Source organism: Stegodyphus dumicola, chromosome 11 (genome assembly GCF_044657685.1).
Source record: "Stegodyphus dumicola isolate Sdum_Otavi_A_Nest chromosome 11, ASM4465768v1".
Lineage (NCBI taxonomy): Eukaryota > Metazoa > Arthropoda > Arachnida > Araneae > Eresidae > Stegodyphus > Stegodyphus dumicola.
The window spans coordinates 81,790,797-81,813,551 of record NC_140778.1 but is presented as its reverse complement, the minus strand read 5'-3'; the positions used below and the strand labels follow the sequence as shown (position 1 = coordinate 81,813,551).

Here is a 22,755-nt window from a genome sequence, read left to right as displayed (position 1 = left end):
AGAAAACTATTTTATGCATATTCGTGATATTTATGACTAGAAAATTGATTTAAATCATATCGGAGTTCACCGAGATGAAACACTACATTTAGTAAGGAATTATAAGCTGAATAAAATAAAAATATATGCCCTGAAGATGAGGATAGTGCTGACAGATCAACTTCCAGTTCATTGCACGCCGCAACGTTCCCTCCCTCCCCCTCCCCGCACAGAGTGAAATTGATAAACAGATTTCAGAATGGTTAGAGAAACAAATCACCTCTCTGTCACTTTCTTCATGCCTTTATCCATTTTTTGCAGCAATTCCACTTTTTGTTTAATGGACATCAAAGCATGCTTTCACTTTGTAGATCCTTTGGCAGCTCCAGCATCGGAAATTCTATCTGACATAATCGAAAGTTCAAGCATAATTTTAAGCTTACTTTTATAAAATTGCTCTAACAGTCTGCAAAAAATAATAAGTCAAATCCAATTCGAAGATTAAGGAACAACGCAATCTGCAATATTAATTGAAATAGATAATTAGATAATTTTAGCTTAGCTTATACCGTCCGTTATACATTAAACACGCATACATAAACGTATTATGCGCATGCGTAAAGATATTACGCGCATGTGTTAACGCATTATGCGTTTACGCATGCTCAGAAAGTTTGTAGCTTTCAGGTCCGGATTATAGATCATTCCAGATTATGGGCATCGGGATTAACGACTTTTGACTGTATTAAACAGAACTGACCTACAAGTATGTTCCATAAGTTTTTTAACCAAGAATATATATCACTGAAGCAAAGGTAAAAATTTTATCAAAAATTAGCTTACAGATTTGTACCTTTTCTATTATCAAAACCGACTGCCATAAAAACAGATGTTATCAAAATTTACTCTTTGATACATCAGCTTAAGCAATTCTTACTTTTCAGTAATGATGAAACTTGCTGAACATGAACAAATTCTGAAATTTGCTGGATTCAAATCAGGGTCATCCAGACATATCAAGCAGCAATATGCTTTACAGTAACTGATAATCTTCAGTACATATACAGATAAAATATTCTCCAAAAATATATATGCATTTTCAGGAAGACAAAACATATTACATCCCCTGAAATAATACATGTCTATTTTTCAACCAGGCTGCCAAGCTACATTTGTTTCCATACTTTCAGGTATGGAAACTATTGTCTATCTAAACTATCTGAAACAATGAGTAATACATAACATTTTATATATAAAAAGATGTGTACCAAAAGAAAAAGAAAGGGGGAAAAAAACCCTAAGAGCTATTTTTTTTAATTGGTTATTAGAAGATGCATCTTTATAAATAAAATTAATACTGTAGTTAGTAAACAACTGTAGTTAATAAAATATTTAACAGTTTAAAACAATTTGCATTTACCAAATTCGTACAAAATTTAATTATTTTCTTAAAAGTAAATCAATGAGAATATTGGGTTTGAACACTTGTTATCAGAATGGCTATATCTGATTTTATGCTATTTTTGTTCAGTTGCAAAACTGAACCTCGATTTTCATCCAAGAGACTTTTTCTGTAGGCAAATTTATTCATTATATAAAATGATTATACATACCCTCTAAAAAGGCAAGGCAGTCACAAGCACTGATGCAATCATCTGTAAAGAGCAAATTTGAATAAATAAATATTACATATTAGTTAATATTAAAAAAAAGATTTGTTTTAAACTATTACAGTAAAAAAAAAAAAAAAAAAAAAAAAAAAAAATCGGAAAAATTCTACTTTTCTCAAATAATAACACAATAACTGTTGATACATTTTTCTTAATAATTTGGCTCCTTGGCGTAAAGAGGTTCATGCCTACCTTCACTGGAATGATTTTGTTTTTTGCTGTATAAGTAATAATAATTTACAAATGAATTTTGCAAATATTAAATCTGAAACGGACAAATTTCTCTTCACATAATAGGAAGCCACCTTAGATATGGAGACACTACGAATAACAATGCTGCACATTTTTAGTCCTTTGAGAACTTAATTCTGAACATGTACAGATAAAACTAATCAGAGTTCCAACACTTTGGGCTAGGGTTCAAACTTTCTTGCCTGAGAGCCACATCAATAAATTCGCAAAGATCCGCGGGCCACACGTATTTAAAAAAATAGCGTAGTCAGAAAATTTATATGAAAAAGGGAGGTTTGTTTTACAAGACTACAATTGATTCTAAGCGAAGAGATGGCGTTACACATTTATATATATATATATATATATACATTGGTTCCAAAAGGTCAAATGGAAGTAGAATTAAAATCTTTTGCAACATTTTTAAGTATGAAAAAAAGTATAAAGATGATTGTACAGAACGATGTCACAAAATGCATTTACAATTAAAAAAAAAAAAACTTATATTATGGTAGTTCCTTTAGTTTTAATGTGAAATTTGACATTCTTTTTGCTTGATTAAAGCTTCAATATCTGCTTTAATCTGTGTTGCTGCAATTCGTAAAGTTTCCTCCAAATGTCCATCTGTCAGCCGTGTTCTTGTTTTTGATTTTAGGATTTTCATTTTACTAAAACGTCGTTCACATATGTAGGTACTGCCAAAATTAGAAAACATAAGAGTGCATGTTTATGAATTCCTGAATACTTGTCTTCGGTCATGTACTTCGAATAAAAATCAATGAATGTAGGATTTTCAAGAAACTTGCATTTTACCGCAGGGTCACACTGTAAATCGATAAATTCTAACTGAAGTTCAGATGGAACACTTCTAACGTCTATTGAAAATGGCGACATTCTCATGAACATTTCATTTTCACGAAAATCAAAAAATCTGCTTTTGAATTCCTCTTTCAACTTTGAAACGTATTGTACATAATTACTTCAATTCCATGTTGTAGAGTTTTTCCCACACTCCATCAATTTTGGAGAATGACACGAATTCTTATTTAGCAACTGACTTTCCCACAAGATTAATTTTGTCTCAAAAGTAATAAAAATAAAAGTAATAAAAATTATGAACAAAAGGATCGATTCCTAGTAAGCGGTAGTTCAAATAATTGAGATGACCAGTAATATTGCCAAGAAATGCAAAGTCTCTCAAATATTTCTCATCACTGAACTCGTGAATATATTTCTCTTTAGATTCCATAAATTGTTGAACTCTGGTTTCAAAGAAAACAGGCACCGAAGCATTTTTCCTCCGCTCAACCAACGTACTTCCGTGTTATACACAGTGTCACCATATTCAGTTTCCAAATCATTCAAGAGCTGTTGAAATTGCCTGCATTTAAGTCCTTTAGACTAAATTAACTTAACCACTTTTACAAAAGAGATAAGAATCTACTCTTTTCACGAAATTGAGATTTTATGCATAGCGAAATTTTTAAAATTACATAAGATAAATTGAAATTTTTGAAAAACTCATCATTTTTAGAAAATTTTATCTCAAATGATATCAGGCATGTCAATAAAATGTTTTAAATATCAAGAATAACAGAGAATGAATATTTTTTACAACAAAAAGCTGACAAGGCAATTTTTCTTGAAACCAGAATTTTTTAAAGTTCTTCAATTTTTCTTCAAATTGAAATGTGAGGCCACTGGTTGAAGACCCTACTTTACTACTCTACGCAGAACAGGCTTAACCCTTCAGCACATTCACCCTTTTGTATGACATTATCACATGCACTTGGTCAATATGATACTAATTTTTATTTTTTATGCTAGCTTCTCAATAAGATATAGGTATTTAAAAATATATATAAATATACCTAAGCATGTTGTTTGAATAATATATTAAGCATCAGTATGTATTATTTATTTCTAAAGCAAACTAATGAAAAAACTAATTTTAATTGATGTTGCATCCCTTTTTCGACATTCATTCATTTTCTACCATTCTGAAACATTTAATATGTGCCATTAACGAATTTTTTCTTGAACAAAGGTTTTTAAAATTTTTTTTTAATTCAAGTGTTTAACACATTTGCTGCCAATTATACACTGACACATGATTTGTGTTATTGCTGAAGAGCCAATCATGCTCTTGCGCATGGCGTGGGGTGATATCTCAGGTACCAGTCACGTGCTAGTACAGGAAAAGCAATGCCTCATTGTTTACTTTCAGTTTCAATTGGCATTGCATTTTGGATATATATGCTGGTAATGGCGTTGAGTGAAGTTAGAAACTAGTTGTATATGTATGTGGTTTGGAATGGGAAAAAAATTTCATTTTGGGAAAATCATACACAAATACCATTCAGAAATATTTAGTTTGCAATAGCATGATTGTAACTATCTTGTAATAAATTCATTTGTAATATATATATTTGTTTGTGATATAGTTTCATACCACAATAATGCATATTGTTACTTATTTTGATTCACTTTTAAATACCACGCACTTGCAGGTAATGCAGCATCACAGGAGTAATTTTGCCTCTAGTGCTGATCACATGCTGCCACGTAGTAATAAAATTCTATGCTTAAAGGCTTAGTAATCAATGTGGTACATATAATAATCTACTATTACCCTTGTTTAAATCATACTTCTTATAATAAGCAAGTCTGCATGTAGGTATAATCTATTTCTATGACACTATTAAATATCAATACAACCCCACATGACCAGCACCTAAAGTGTTAAATAACAATAAAATAATAATTTGAATCATGTTTGTGTTGAATAAAAAAAACTTAAAACTAACTACTCAGCATTCACATTCAGTTGGTAAATATAAACTATTGGCAGATTTATTTAATTTTCTTGGTTATGCTCAATATATATATATATATATATATATATATATATATATATATATATGCATATATATTTTAATTCCCCAAAATAATTGTTACAGTAGAAAGTCAGAAATCCGGACATCCATTATCCAGAATGATCTAAAATCCGAACCTTAAAACCATCAACAACGTTTTTTCTCATAGGCTTTACGCATGCAAATTTGATTCCCCCTCCACGCATAATAAAACATCTGGAGAGTCCCGATTGTTAATTTCACTTTGACACTACATAAAATACCTTGTTATTGAAGAAACAATTATTTTAGCATAAATTTGTACGATCAGTAAGTTGGCTCCATTGCTGCGTATCTGCTTGACACATATCTCAAACGGAAACATTCCACATAGATACATCATTGATCCAACGCCAACCTGGTAAATCATTATTTATTATACTTTCCTTTCATCACCGCATGTTTATCAAAATATGACAACTTGTGGTGGCCCTCAATAAGGCTTAAGTATATGTAGGAATTTATTTATTCAGAACTCTGATAAGCCTTAAGCATGTGCAAGAAATAGACATAAGTATAATAAATAACTAAACTAATACAATTCAGGCTTAATTGCTCTGCACGATAGAAGCAAGATAAAATTTAATGGAACAACTTGTCGTTAGTTGCCAAGCTCGTGATGCATAGCCAAATATGTATAGTGAAGGATAGCTAAACTTGATGATGATAGCCACTAAATTTAAAGGTTTTCAGGTATTGCAAAACAGGTGAAATTTTCCAATTAATGGATTTTGTAAAGAACTGTGGTGAAGCAGTAATAAATGAAGATGATATAAAAGAAGTTTTTCTTTGTGATGACAATGCTTCTCAATCATCAATCAATTAATGAATGGCGAAATTTGTAGTATGGTTCTAGATCCATAAAATACCTCTATTATTAGTGAAGAAAGTGACAAAGAAATTACTGAAAACGAGAAAATTTCGATTGACGAGTTAGTCGGAATTCTCGAAACAGCAGTTACAAGACTTCAACAATGTAACTAAACAAGAGATTATGTCTGTCTACAGAATTAAAGAAAAAGTATTATCCCAAAAAATGAAGCAACTTAAACAACTTACATTGAAAGAAATATTTAATAAGGTAAACAAATAAATATTAAGCTTTTTTTTTTTTTTTTTTTTTTTTTGGTACATTTGGATACCCTTTAGATCATAAATACTTCATTATTTCATAAATCACGATTTCATATTTTTAATTTTATAATTTCTACATGCTATACTAGATTTAAACTAATGATCTAATATCTGGAAAAATCCGAAATCCGGAATCGCAGATGTCCCGACGAGTGCGGACATCGAACTTTGTACTGTATCACGTTTTTTTTTTGTAAAACAATTCCAGAAGATAGTGAATGAACGGGTTTCGCACAATGATTTATCGCATTTTTCAAAAACAGATGAAGCCTTTCGATTAGATTTCTTTGCACACTCTTCATATTGACGACAAGCTGGAGATATCTTCGGAAATTTCAATGGTCTGTCATTTGTTAAATTTTGAATCCTTTTAGAGTTACTTCTAATGCTCTGTGGTATATTCCCTGATCTATCAAGAAGAAGCTGTTTCATTAAGTCAACAGCCAGTTCTTTCGAATAACTTCATTATGACAAATGATTGATTTCATAGTTGAATTTGTTCACAGTATAAGAATTACACAGCGCAAACATTTTTATACATTTTTATGATTTGCTCTTAATGTAGTGGCAAAACTAGCATCTTCACGGTAGATGGTTCTTGTTTTTCATCCGTAGTACTATTCGGCCATGGGGGTATAAAATTTATGAACCTAGCGGTTTCACTAATTGGCTGGCGAGTCCTAGAGTGGAGCAACTCTAGTAGCCCAGGGGTAGCATCCCAGGTTTGCTGGGTAATGTCCCTCTGCGACGGGCAGCCAGCAAATAGATGACCAGCATCGCCTTATGGTAATTGGTACCTCTCTCTCCAAGGAGTGGGGAAAGAGCCGGAAACATTCCGAGGGGGGTGGGGCAGTATACTGCCCAACTGATAATCAATAGTACTATACTCAGAAATTCAGTTTTTTAAAATTATTACCTACTTTTCCCAAAAATGTTTCTTACTAGGGCTAATCTATCAAATTCTTTTTCTACTTAATGACTGTATATGGCATCAACTATGTATGCCATGACTGGTCTGTTGAAACATTTGCGAGAACTTTCAGTCTCCGTTCATACTCGGTCAGATTCATAATGTCAAATGAGTGCAGAACTTTAACATGAGCAGTTGGTGAAATTGACCCAGACTCATTACCCCATACAAAAATAAAAAATGTTCTTAAAGTTTTTGTTCCTAGGAATCCCTCTTAATAGACTACTCAATAAGGTATCGGAAGCGACAAGTGCAAGTTTTGAGAAATTTCTAATTTGAAAAATAGGAAACATCCAGTTCAATATATATCCAATGAGTATGCTCCCAGGTTAAATTTAGACAAAATCAAGTAAAAGATCTATTAGTTCAATAAATGAATATCCAGTAAACACTTACTCACAATTAAAAATACAAATAAATGATTCATACAATTTAATCAAGTAAACTTTTAATTAATCGTTTTTAATATAAAAACAATATAATTAAGGAAACAAGAAATTAATCAATTAAATGAAAAGCAAAAGAAAGTTTTTCTACAATTTTACAATATAGACAAATAATGAAAAATAGTATAATCACATACCAATATCTTTTTTTTGAATAGTTTTCTTCTTGTTCTGTTTGGTAAATTTATATGCTTCTCTTCCCATCATATATATGAAGAGCTCCTGAAATACAAATGAAATTCTATTCAAAACACAATTTTTTAATAACAGAAAAGTGTAATAAAATATCTACTGAAGAAAAGTACACCAACCTTCCCTCCCTTCCTTTTAACTTATGCAGGATTATTTTTCAAAACAAACCAAATTTCTCATGTATATGTACATAAGCTACAACAACATTTTTTTCAAAAATGGCATAAAAAGAACTATATAAAAACTAAAAAGTAATAAATGTATATCTTTAAAATTATGAAATTGCATTATCATGAAAAACTCCAAATGGTTAATTATAATACATGCTTTATCATCTTCAAATTGAAAATGGCAATATACTGAAAATTACACAAAACAGCAACACATTAACAAAATTAGAAGCATCTAACACATGAAAAACAATACCCATTTTAAAAAATAGCAATTTTCTGAAAATTACACAAACAGCAAAAAATTAACAAAATCAAAAATGCCTAACATAAGAAAAACAGTAGTCATTTAAAAAATTTCCACTTTACTAAAAGTTACACAAATCAGCAACAAATTAACAAAATTAAAAACACAAGAAACAACATCAAGTTAGAGTTGACTTAAGCGTACCCCTTGTATTATCGCGAAGTTATTGCTTCATTTATGGTAGCCTGAGTAGTTAAATGTTATGGAAATTATATTATGACATAATCAGTTGCATTATTGCAGTAAATTCGTAAGGGCTTGCAGTGTGTGTTGGTTAGGACGTATATTGCTTGTTTCGTGGTTAGATGGTAAAATGGCTGAATGTGGTAAGATTAATTTCAAGTTTCTGTACGATTTGGAAAGAAAGGGGAAAAAAGCATTGGTTGATCTTTGGATTATGGTAACTTGGCAATTTTTTGGCGAAAATTTGGTGACTAACTCTGCTACAACAACCCTCTATTTTTTTTTCGCCTCCATTTTGTCTTCACGAAGTAAAGACATGGTTCTTTTCTTTTTATTTACTGAACACTTTTTCCAACAATCTACTAGCCGAATTACACTTATGCTAGAAATTTTATGTAACAAAACTTGGTTGATCTTTGGATTATGGTAACTTGGCGATTTTTTGGCGAAAATTTGGCGACTAACTCTGGTACAGCAACCCTCTATTTTTTTTTTCACCGCCATTTTGTCTTCACGAGGTAAAGACACTTTTCTTTTCTTTTTATTTACTCAACACTTTTTCCAACAATCTAATAGCCGAATTAAACTGATGCTAGAAATTTTATGTCACAAAACTGCTTAATCATGACAAATATTAACTGCAAAATTGGGAAAAAGTGCAGAATCGCAAACTCCTTGCGCGTTCTTCAGAATAGCACATACACATAAACCATTTACACGTCGACTTATTTTTACTTAAAAAAACATCCCAGAATTGCACAAAAATGGCATTGCACACACTCTTAACTTTATCCATCTACACTGCTATTTTCTCATAAATTACAAAAATTTGCACGAAAATGCAGGAAAATTTTCTTAATCTTTAAACTTGATAAAAAGCACATATATGAAATTACCTGATCGTGAAAAAGTACGTACCCTTTCCAAGGACGAACATTTCCACATATAAAATAAATAAAATATCCAAAAACTTTTACCTCTAAATTATCTATTATATTATAAATGTCACCAACGAATTCATACCGCAAACATTACAAATACTTAGTGTCAAATATTTAAATTATTTCTATGCACGTTTACTTCAACTAAAACATATACCAAATTCCTACAAACATAAAATTCACAAAATAACTATCATTTAATTAAAATATCACTAAACCATGTACACGTCGACTTATTTTTACTTAAGAAAACATCCCAGAATTGCACAAAAATGGCATTGCGCACACTCTTCACTATATCCATGTACACTGCTTTTTTCTCATAAATTAGAAAAATTTCACGAAAATGCATGAAAATACTCAACGTATACTACTCAAACATATTCCAAAATACTCCAAACATATAACTCACAAAATCACGATCATTAAATTAAAATATAATTAAATTAAAAACACTACTTAAAACCTAAATAAGCACATACATTAAATTAATAAAAATTAGATAACAATCCTAATTACTTTAAACTAAATCATTGCTAATAACAATTTTCGGTTGATCTTTACATTATGGTAACTTGGCAATTTTTTGGCGAAAATTTGGCGACCAACTCTCCTACAGCAACCCTCTATTTTTTTTTCCCGCCGCCATTTTGTCTTCACGAAGTAAAGCCATGTTTCTTTTCTTTTTATCTACTGAACACTTCTTCCAACAATCTACTAGCCGAATTACACTTATGCTAGAAATTTTATCTAACAAAACTGCTTAATCATGACAAATATTCACTGCAAAACTGGGAAAAAGTGCACAATACCATACTCCTTACGCATTTTTCAAAATAACACATACACATAAACCATGTACACGCCGACTTATTTTTACTTAAAAAAACATCCCAGAATTGCACAAAAATGGCATTGCTCACACTCTTCACTATATCCATGTACACTGCTTTTTTCTCATAAATTAGAAAAATTTCACGAAAATACATGACAAATTTCTCAATCTTTAAACCCGGTAAAAAGAACATATATGAAATTACCTGATCGCGAAAAAGTATTTACCCTTTCCAAATATGAACATTTCCACATATAAAATAAATAAAATATCCAAAAACTTTTACCTCTAAATCATCTGTTACATTATACACGTCACCAACGAATTCATACCGCAAGCATTACAAATACTTAGTATCAAAAATTTAAATTATTTCCATGCACGTTTACTTCAGCTTAAATGTGTACCAAATTCCTACAAACATAAAATTCACAAAATAACTATCATTTAATTAAAATATCACTAAACCATGTACACGTCGACTTATTTTTACTTAAAAAAACATCCCAGAATTGCACAAAAATGGCATTGCGCACACTCTTCACTATATCCATGTACACTGCTTTTTTCTCATAAATTAGAAAAATTTCACGAAAATACATGACAATTTTCTCAATCTTTAAACCCGGTAAAAAGAACATATATGAAATTACCTGATCGCGAAAAAGTATTTACCCTTTCCAAATGTGAACATTTCCACATATATAAATAAAATATCCAAAAACTTTTACCTCTAAATCATCTATTACATTATACACATCACCAACGAATTCATACCGCAACCATTACAAATACTTAGTGTCAGATATTTAAATTATTTCCATGCACGTTTACTTCAACTAAAACGTATACTAAATTGGTTGATCTTTACATTACGGTAACTTGGAGATTTTTCGGCGAAAATTTGGCGACCAACTCCCCTACAGCAACCCTCTATTTTTTTTCCCCGCCGCCATTTTGTCTTCACGAAGTAAAGACATGTTTCTTTTCTTCTTATCTACTGAACACTTCTTCCAACAATCTACTAGCCGAATTACACTTATGCTAGAAATTTTATCAAACAAAACTGCTTAATCATGACAAATATTCACTGCAAAATTCAGAAAAAGTGCACAATACCATACACCTTACGCGTTTTTCAAAATAACACATACACATAAACCATGTACACGCCGACTTATTTTTACTTAAAAAAACATCCCAGAATTGCACAAAAATGGCATTGCGCACACTCTTCACTATATCCATGTACACTGCTTTTTTCTCATAAATTCGAAAAATTTCACGAAAATACATGACAATTTTCTCAATCTTTAAACCCGGTAAAAAGAACATATATGAAATTACATGATCGCGAAAAAGTATTTACCCTTTACAAATATGAACATTTCCACATATAAAATAAATAAAATATCCAAAAACTTTTACCTCTAAATCATCTATTACATTATACACGTCACCATCGAATTCATACATGAAGCATTACAAATATTTATTATCAAATATTTAAATTATTTCCATGCACATTTATTTCAACTTAAACATACACCAAATTCCTACAAGTATAAAATTCACAAAATAACTATCATTTCATTAAAATATAATTAAATTCAAAAACACCACTTAAAATATACATGAGCACATACATTCAATTAATAAAAATTACCTTACAATCCTAATTACTTTAAACTAAATCATTACTAATAACAATTTTCCCAATAATACCAAATTCCTTTCCACCTTATATTTCCAACAATGCATAAAAATAATATCCTCAAATAATTAAAAATACTAACTTACCTAATCTCCTTCAGAATCTTCATTACGTGGCAGATACACTTTTCTTCATTCTCTTTCAGAATCTTTAAAATCATACTTATCTTTCAAAGCAAGATACCAGGTAAAATAAATAACATAATAAAACATGTTTATTTCTCTCTCACACAACCTTAAAAAACATTTCTTACTATCCTTTTCAATACCACTAAATACCCATTTCGAATTCACTTTACTTACGGCCATGGGATCCAAAAATTCACAAACACTATTTCACACAACACAGAATAAAGCCAAATACAAAATTTCCAGATTTTTTCCCGATTTCCCCCCTTTTCCGATTAAAGAACCGTAATTCGTCCATTAATATCACATGACATATCCCATGATCTCGCATTTCCCCCACACAAAATAATGCGTAATCGGAACTCAGTACTGCTCACATTATTACCAAAGTCCCAGGTAGTAACCTTTATCGCCTCCAAAATGTCGCCAAACTACCAGTTACCGTAATGTAAAGATCAACCACCAAATTCCTACAAACACAAAATAACTATCATTTAATTAAAATATAATTAAATTCAAAAACACTACTTAAAATATAAATGAGCACATACATTAAATTAATACATACATAAATACCCATTTCGAATTCACTTTAGTTACGGCCATGGGATCCAAAAATTCACGAACACTGTTTCACACAACACAGAATAAAGCCAAATACAAAATTTCCAGATTTTTTCCCGATTTCCCCCCTTTTCCGATTAAAGAACCGTAATTCGTCGATTAATATCACATGACATATCCCAAGATCTTTCATTTCCCTCACACAAAATAATGCGTAATCGGAACTGAGTACTGCTCACATTATTACCAAAGTCCCAGGTAGTAACCTTTATCGCCTCCAAAATGTCGCCAAACTACCAGTTACCATATTGTAAAGATCAACCCTTTTTTCTCATAAATTAGAAAAATTTCACTAAAATACATGACAATTTTCTCAATCTTTAAACCCGGTAAAAAGAACATATATGAAATTACCTGATCGCGAAAAAGTATTTACCCTTTACAAATATGAACATTTCCACATATAAAATAAATAAAATATCCAAAAACTTTTACCTCTAAATCATCTATTATATTATAAACGTCACCAATGAATTCATACCGCAACCATTACAAATACTTAGTGTCAGATATTTAAATTATTTCCATGCACGTTTACTTCAACTAAAACGTATACCAAATTCCTACAAACATAAAATTCACAAAATAACTATCATTTCATTAAAATATAATTAAATTCAAAAACACTACTTAAAATATAAAGGAGCACATACATTAAATTAATAAAAATTACTTTAAACTAAATCATTGCTAATAACAATTTTCCCAATAATACCAAATTCCTTTCCACCTTACATTTAGAACAATGCATAAAAATAATATCCTCAAATAATTAAAAATACTAACTTACCTAATCTACTTCAGAATCTTGATTACGTGTCCGATGAACTTTTCTTCTTTCTGTTTCAGGATCTTTAAAATCATACTTATATTTCACAGCAAGGTACCAGGTAAAATAAATAATTTAATAAAACATCTTTATTTCTATCTCGCACAACCTTAAACAAACATTTATTACTACCCTTTTCAATACCACTAAATACCCATTTCGAATTCACTTTAGTTACAGCCATGGGATCCAAAAATTAACCAACATTCTTTCATACAACACAGAATAAAGCCAAATACAAAATTTCCAGATTTTTCCCGATTTCCTCCCTTTTCCGATTAAAGAACCTTAATTCGTCCATTAATATCACATGACATATCCCATGATCTCTCATTTCCCTCACACAATATAATGTGTAATCGGAACTCAGTACTGCTCAGATTATTACCAAAGTCCCAGGTAGTAACCTTTATCGCCTCCAAAATGTCGCCAAACTACCAGTTACCATATTGTAAAGATCAACCCAATTTTCAAATAATACCATTTTAATTTATTTACTCCTTACATTTAGAACAATGCATAAAAATAATATCTTCAAATGATTAAAAATACTAACTTACCTAATCTTCTTCAGAATCTTCATTACGTCGCTGCAGTACTACTGCTAATTTCTAAATCCTAAATCCAGTAGTCAACTCGAAGTCTATTCACCGAGTAATAAGAAATTAATAAAATTTCACCTATATTCAAACTACTTTCAACAATCCACAAACCCTTCCTTACACTCCTTTTCACAAAATGTCCATTTTCACCATATTTCTTGCACCGCCATTTAAACTTGTAATATCCTTCCTTTCACACAATCTCAACTTATTATTATTATCAGATAAACGCATTAAAAATTTATAATTCACTTTACATAGCACCATGCAATCTAAAAATTAATCAACACTAAATGAAGTTTTTCCAAATTAACCCCCTTTTCCGATTAAAGAACTGTAATTCGTCCAGTAATGTCACGTTTCACACAACACAGAATATAGCTAAATACGAAATTTCCAGATTTCCCCCCTTTTCCGATTAAACAACTGTAATTTGTCCATTAATGTCACATGACATATCTCATGATCTCTCATTTCCCTCACACAAAATAATGCGTAATCGGAACTGAGTGCTTCTCACATTATTACCTCCTAGGTAGTAACCTTTATCGCCTCCAAAATGTCGCCAAACTACCAGTTACCATATTCCAAAGATCAGCCCAAAACTGCTTAATCATGGCAAATATTAACTGCAAAATTGTGAAAAAGTGCACAATCGCCCTATCCAGACCTGAACCCTATCGAGAGCCTCTGGGACGAGTTGCATCACCGAATTCAGGGGTGCACTGCCCGTGCAAAATCGGTGAAGCAACTTCTATGTCTTCTCAAAGCCGAGTGGAAGAAAATACCACTAGCTGTCATACAAAGACTTGTGGAAAGTGTGCCCCGGAGGGTCCACGCTGTAATTACCTCTTGTGGATGCTCTACCAAGTATTGATTTTGAATAAAGTTAGTTTTTCTTTTCTATCATAGGTTTCCAAATACTTATTGGTAGTCAGTGTATCTCGCACAACCTTAAAAAAACACTTATTACTACCCCTTTCAATCCCACTAAATACGCATTTCGAATTCACTTTAGTTAGGGCCAAGGGATCCAAAAATTAACCAACACTGTTTCACACAACAGAGAATAAAGCTAAATACAAAATTTCCAGATTTCCCCCCCTTTTCCGATTAAAGAACTGTAATTCGTCCATTAATGTCACATGACATATCTCATGATCTCTCATTTCCCTCACACAAAATAATGCGTAATCGGAACTGAGTACTTCTCACATTATTACCAAAGTTCTAGGTAGTAACCTTTATCGCCTCCAAAATGTCGCCAAACTACCAGTTACCATATTCCAAAGATCAGCCAAAGCATTACTTGACTGGTGTGTAAGATTTACTTAATAGCCAATATTAGGTGTCCTGTTTGTAGAAAGGAAATGCGTATGGTCGTACGTCAGAAATGCGTATGGTCAAATGTCACTATGGAGGATATTTTTTACTCTTGTTTTGTGAATTTATGTGGCGAAGCCAGTATACAAATTCTAGTTCAGATAATTTTAGGAAATTTTTGGATGCTGTTAAGGAATTATGTTTGACTGAAGATGTGTTAATTTGTAAATAAGGTGAGTGGATAGTTCCTTTTTTAGTGCAAAGATGAATTTCCTTTTTTATGTTATTTCATTGTTAGATTTAAAATGTAGTTTATTGAGATTATATGTTTTTTGATGGCTGCTCCTTTGACTTTTGAAGTTAACATAGTTCGATGTGTACATGGACAAACTAAAGAAAGTGTGCAATGCCATTTTTGTGCAATTCTGGGATTTTTTTTAAAGTGAAAATAAGTCGATGTGTACATGGATACTGAGTTTGTACAATTCTTTGCCTTGTTATTTTGGCTTTGTGTACCTGCGATTTTTTAAGTCAAAGAATAGCACAAACTCGATATCCATGTACTACCAACAATCAACAAAGGGGTATCCATAAATGTACTTTTCCCAAAACATTCATATATGAAACACTTAAAATTATATAAACCAGCAAAACATTAACTAGCTGGAAGTGCAAAAATGGCATTTCCTGTAACAATCTAAGAAAATTTGCAGAGAGATAACTCTACTTATGGTACCTTGAACAGTACTGATGATAATTTTATTTTGTATTGAAAGCAGTTGCCTACTTGTGCTAGCATGAACCATGCCAATATTTCCCAAATTTATTATTATCCAATCACAGGATTTTTCATTTTTCTGATATGAGCAAAAATTGTCACATGTAAACATTTTTCTCCAAGCGTAGGGTTTCGTTCCTTTCTTCCTTTTTAAATGCACCTTATACATGCTTCATAGTTTTATATGAATGCAAAACAGTTCAAACAAACAAGGTCACATTCACAATATTCAATTGGGCTAATCTTTGGAAAATGGTAACAGGTAGTTTGGCAACATTTTGGTAAGGCGATAAAGGTTACTAGCTAGGATTTTAGCAGTGTACATGGATAAAATCAAAAGTGTGCGCAATGCCATTTTTGTGCAATTCTGGGATGTTTTTTTAAGTGAAAATAGGTCGACGTGTACATGGATGATATCGTGTATGTGCAATTCTTAAAAACGCGGCAAGCAGTGGGCGATTCTGCACTTTGTCCCAATTTTGCAACTAACCTTCGTCAAGATTAAGCACTTTTGTTCCTCAAAAGTTCTAGCATAAGCGTAATTCGGCTAGCAGATTGTTGGAAAAAAATGTTGAGTAAACATAAAAAAAAAATTTTTTTTAAATGCCTTTACTTCATGAAAACCAAATGGTGTCCAAACAAAAACTAGCAGGTTGCTGTAGCAGGGTTGGTCGCCAAATTTTCACCAAAAAATTGCCAAGTTACCATAATTCAAAGATTAACCTTTAATTATAATTGGGAAGCCTACCGTGAATCAAAAGCATTCTGATTTAGAGGAATTTTCTGAAGAGATCTATTCAAAATATGGGAAAAGTACAGTTACATGCTTTGATTGGATACAAATTGCATACCATAAGAGAGATGGTGGAGAAGTCATTTATTAATAATCTCCAAAAAGATGTGGTGTATTTAATTATGGCAAAGCACACTAGGGCTATCTGCCTAAGAGGAGGGATGCCTTCGTGGAGGACTTTCTAAGGGAAACTGGCTCGGATACACGTTACACATGGGGAAAACCACGAAAATGTACATGCAGCCAGCAAGTTCGCAGGATTCGAACCTCGGACCAAACTACCAGTGTTCAGCGACTTTACCGCTCGGCCGCTGGTGGGCAATCTCCAAAAAAAATCCTGGCTTCTTAAAGACAAGAAAACACAATGAAATGCACACTAAATGAACACGCAACTCAAAATACTAAATGGAAAATAAACAGGTGCTTGAAGACCAAATAAAATATCTAGTTTAATTCAAATAAATGCTTACATATCTTTAGAAAATTTATCTACGAGATATTCAATTAATAATGAAAAATCTTGACTGATATTGACTTACACCTACAGAATGCATATAGAAGATAGCAATATCTCTAATGAAAAAATGCATAATAGATATTAATAGAAGAAAAATGAAAAAGAGTGCAGACATTTGATAGAAGAAGAATAAGAATGGTTAGCATCTCTGGTTTACAGAGGACAAATTTCTAACTATTCCCATCCTAAAAATAAGATTTAAAAAAAATATATTCATATTCTTTGAAATGTGAGAAATTAATTCTCTGTAAACTAAAAGTATGATAAATACTAAATATCGAGACTTTTACTTTTTCCAAAAAAATACTAGATTTAGTTTACCTTTTAAACAATTAACTATGTTTCTATAAGAAATGGGAGTACAAATTTAAATAAAATGTTTCATTAAATATACTTTTAATTTAACTCAACAGCACAAACACAAAACATGTTAATAAACACTTTGTTTTAAATATCAAAATAGCATGAAATGAAAATTCCAAAAGATGATTCAATTCTAAAAGACAAATTGGATACATATAAAAAAAAGGGTTTAATATGTAGTTTTACTGGGGCATGCAAATTTCGGATTTTCTTATTCTATGTGTCATAAACATATTAAATCAAAAGCTGTTCGGCTGAAATGAATTTTTTTTTTATCATAAGCTTAAATATTGAGACAGTTCACTTAATTTTCAATTTACATTCGATCTTACCGCAGCTTTAGCAATAACAAACACAGCATCATGACTGGCTAAGTTAACGTCTGGATCTAACTTTATTAGATTTTTAATTCTTGTAAGAGGAAGTTGAACAAGTTTTTCTATTTTTTCTGGTCCTTTACCTTCCGTTAAATTATCAACACGAGTTTTTGATGACGAAACTATCGTTTCAACAGATTCACTAAAATCTTCTACTACATTTGTATGGTTATTATCAAGAGGCACATCATCTACTATAATTGTTTCAGATGTATCAAATCCTTCCTCCACTTCCATATTTTTTCCCGCGTTAATACACCAAAAATCTACAGGCGTCTCAAGACCAGAAGAGGAAAATGCTCATCTTCACTGTCATTGGCTGTATACCACGTGACACTCCCGAAACGTTTTAGGCGCTATTTCTGGTTTTTCGCCAACTGCAATTGTGTTTCTCGCCAATTGTTAGCGATTTGTTTAAATCAAGGATATTGTTTTTTTTTTTTTTTTTTTTTTTTTTTTTTATTATCAAAATGGATATGTTTAAATGTAAATCTTGCAGTTCATCTTTTTATGCGAAAAGATATTTGAAAGCGCATGCACAAAGAATACGCGAATTTAAACAATAAAGTTGCACCATTTTCGTGTACGTATTGTACGAAGCAATTTTGTACAAAAAATTCTTTAGCTAAACATAAGATACGTATCCATAATGTAAGGCGAAGTAATATTAAATGCGGCGAAGACGAATGCCGGGAACTATTTCCTACTACAGGAGATTTAAGATCTCACTTAGAGACTTGCCATAATTACAGCAATATGACCAAATGTATAAAACTGGAGTTTAAAAAAAAAGCAAGGTATGCAATGAACTTTTTATTATTTTGTTTTCCTAGTTCAATTATAAATAAGCAAAGTATATTGCGTAACTTCTGTATATAGCCCTTAACCTTTTTACATTAAAATTAAATAACTTATTTGTAAATTAAATAGCTTCATTAAAGCTAGTTCAGCAATACATTTATTTGAAGAAACACCATATATATGGTATTATTAATTTAAGCTGTTTCAGCACACAAATATGCATTTATTTGAAAAAATTAACAAATTAATTACTTTGAAACATATAATTTCAGAACACTATAGTTTTAACAATTAAGATTATTTTTCTGTGTGGCTGCAATCTGCATATTTTTATTTACTAATTAGATGCCCTTATTATGAAAATTTATACATTTATTTATTTATTAGACTTTTATTCGTGGCTATCGGATGGAGAAAGAAAAACAAAGACTCATTTTGTTGTAGATTCATCTGGGCAGAAACATAAAAATTACACCAGGATGCTGTTTTGCTGTAATAGAAGTGGGACATACAAAGCAAAAGGCAAAGGTGAAAGACAGCTAAAAGCACAAGGGACTTCCAAAACAGGTTTCTCTTGCACAGCTACTGTCATATTAAAAGATTTTGGCAATCATTTTGAAGCTGTATATTTTAAAGAACATTACAAGCATGAAAAATCCCTTTGTCATCTCCCTATTCCTAAACAAGAAAAGCAAAGCATAGCAGGCAAGTTATGTGTTAGACTGTATTTTTATTGTATTAATTTCTCTTAAATAAAACTATAATTACTTATGCAGTTGGATCCTTTCCAGCTCTCATTAATATACAGGTGGTTCAAAATTCCAAAAGTGAATGAATTTTAATATTAATGAAGTTGATAATGAAAATCATTCATGGAAAATTCCGATTGGGAGAGAAACACGCGAGTGTGAAATTTAAAATTAGGCTTAACAGCAGACTTAATTTGCATAGATTTTAAATAAAATTATCAGCTTTGAGGACAGACACAGGTATCTCTTCAAGAGTACAAAACTTTTGCAAAATGGAAGGAGTGGGTAGAGCAAAGTAAAGTTGAACATAACACTGTCTGCTGTGGAAAATAATAATGAAGCATGTAAAACCAAGATATTATAATTCTAAATGTGTTATGAAGGAATTAACACATTTATAATTCTAATATCTTAATTTGTTTCATTACTGTTTTATCTGAATGGTGCAATGTTTGTGTTTCTCTGTCAACTGCTTTTAATATAAATTTGGATAATTCTCTTGAAGAAGAGGGACCTTGAAAATGCTGAAGTGTGATTCAAAATCTAGATGAAACTAAGATTAATATTTTGCCTGATTTAAAATTATGGTAAATTGTTTTCTCTTGTATTTATGAACAGCATATTAAATATTTATATAAAAGTGATTAATTATCTATATTTAAGTAACCTGATATTTGTAACAATTGTTTTTCTTATTGTTAAATAAAGTATCATATTTCTTACTAATCTACTGTATAGGCATATTTGTAAATTTAAAGATACTTTTTTTATTCCATTAGTTTAGTATATAAGATACATCTGCTATGATATTTACATTTTTCAGTAACTGTATTATACTAGTGAGCTAATAGTCAGTTTAGAGTTTTCGCCAGTAATCTATTGTCACATTTGTGAACAGGTGGTGTGGCTACAGCGGACGTTGCCAGAGCGAACACATACAATTTCGCGATCAGAGCGGACACTTCGAAACTCATCGTGATTAGAGCTGCACATCTTTTCCCCATCTTAGAACAGATAAAGGGTGCAGATAAATAAGTAAATAAATACTTTTAAAAATCGCAAATATAATTTAAAACAGTATTTTAAGTGGCAAATCTCTTTTACCGACATTTTCTGTTTTTGCACTCGATTATCGAATTACGATGATAAATACATTTTTGCCAATAATATTTAATTATTTATATGTATTTAAATTGTTATGATATTATAGTGCAAATGCATTTTAAACATAGCGAAATGTAATAAAAATAAAAACTTTTGTGTAAATATAAAATGTAATAAAAATAAAAATTTCAGGGATTTTGTGGAAAACTGTATTTTAGAGTCAAATATTAGAACAGGTGCAGTTACCATAAAATTAATTAGCTGCATTAATGTAAGTAAAAATAAATATTAGAAGTAAAATATACAAAACAGATACTAGTAAATAAATACTAGCTATCCTTTATTATAAAGGCATAAATATAATTTACAATTTAGTCCAACCTAGTTACAAAACTTAAAGATTTTAGACATTTTTCTAAATTGTTTGATGTTTCGAATTCTTTTAGGATGTTTTTAATTCTTTCATCCAATTTTACATATGCTTTTTTCCTTGTTATTTCAGGGTCGCCAAATTCTCTGGCTTTCAAATTAAAAGACACTTTTTTGTGTTTCTTCTTTTAGTATTTTAACTAATAAGTGCACAATAGGCTGGTTTCTGCCAGTGATTGTGTTTAATTTAGAATTCCACCTTTCAACAGAATTATTTGTCCTATGGTGCTGTCCATGTGCATTCCGTATTTTAATGGGCATATTTGGATTTTCCATCCACTGCTCGACAAAAGAATCAATGAATGTGGTAAGTTTGTCAATGCTGAAAGCTTTTTCCCATACAATGCTCCAAGTATCATCTACATGTTCTATTGGCAAGTAAGCTAAGGCAGAAATCATTTTACAGACATGTCTTATATCTTCGTTCTCTTTATATTCCTTTATTACACCCATTTCTCCCCATTCATCTTATGTCACAAACATTGATTAAAATGAAAGTTACAACCGGATATAGTCGAACTGGGAAATTCTAACATACAGCTATTGATGGCTGCGGCTTCAAAATCAAATTTTATAATATCCGGCTTCTACTTAGGGTACCAACGTTTCACTTCCTGAAACATTGCAACGTACGTTGCTTGTGTCTTATAAGGCAAAAATGCAAAAAGCGCTGGATAAATATTGGTCTCAGTTGCTGTACTCCTTAAGTTGATGTTCAAATTTCAAAACACTTACTATTTTATATATTGTTGAAATAATTGATTAGGGCAATGATTGTATTCGTGTTCATTAAAAAAAAAATTTCAGTTGCAAGCTGATATTCTAATATCATACCATTGTTTGCATGGAATTAATATTTAGTAGGTATAAAATAATATAAAATTTTCTTTTCAAGTTCATATAAATGAAAAACTTTATTTTGCTTATAGTATATATAATTTTTATCTCCTAATTATCTTTTTAAATTATTTCAGGTAAATTATTGCAGGAGGTGGAAGAGAAACGAATTTTGCAAGATGCAAGATTCTCTTCGAGAGATGATATTGAAACAAAACAGTTAATAACGAGAAAAGACCTGCATAACATTAAGAGGGATTTTGGTCTGAGCATTAATTCTAAAGGATTAATTTTAGGATAATCTAAAGGATGCATAGCTTAGATTCTACTATATCTAAGCTATGCATTTATCCTATACTTAATCTACACATATATTAAATCTATTTACAAAGTCATGTTTTATAATAACTATTCTACTGTAAATGTGAATTACACATTTATCATATACGTAATCATTGCCCAGTTAGGTGATAGGATTGTTGATGTTTCTTTAAATAATGAGTCCAGATAAGCAGGATGGTATGAACAATTTATTAGGAGAATAGGCACAATACTATTACACACAGAACAAAAATGGCTGAAAACAAATCAAGGATCACTTCTCAGATTCCTAAATCACTTTCTCAGGATAAACACTAACTTGTAATTCAGCTAACTGCAAAGTCTGGCACCTGATTCACAAGCAAACTCTCAGACCCATATTTATACTCTGCAGGATGCGTTATGCAAGATAAATGCAAAGTTCGTTATGACACGAAAACCTATTTTCGAAGCCCTGTGACCAATTCATCCAGAAGTTTCTAGAGCCATGCTG

General features: G+C 31.0%; 2 protein-coding genes across 2 annotated transcripts in view; one reads left to right on the top strand and one right to left on the bottom strand.

Annotated features, from left to right (window-relative positions):
* The window catches only part of LOC118181653 (DNA polymerase epsilon subunit 4-like), a 25,269-nt gene extending 6,878 nt beyond the window's left edge, over positions 1–18,391 (bottom strand). The window contains exons 1-3 of the mRNA XM_035350827.2: positions 17,977–18,391; positions 7,483–7,567; positions 1,593–1,634 (exon numbers count right to left, since the gene is read on the bottom strand). Coding sequence (XP_035206718.1) covers positions 1,593–1,634; positions 7,483–7,567; positions 17,977–18,258 — 409 coding nt within the window. The 5' untranslated portion in view covers positions 18,259–18,391. The remainder of the gene's footprint in view (positions 1–1,592; positions 1,635–7,482; positions 7,568–17,976) is intronic.
* Positions 18,392–18,498: 107 nt separating this feature from the next.
* Positions 18,499–22,364, top strand: LOC146994169 (uncharacterized). Its single transcript, XM_085826895.1, has 2 exons — positions 18,499–19,527; positions 22,079–22,364. Exons 1-2 carry the CDS (start codon positions 19,179–19,181, stop codon positions 22,240–22,242), a joined length of 513 nt encoding a protein of 170 aa, XP_085683021.1. The 5' UTR covers positions 18,499–19,178; the 3' UTR covers positions 22,243–22,364.
* The last annotated feature ends 391 nt before the right edge of the window (positions 22,365–22,755 follow it).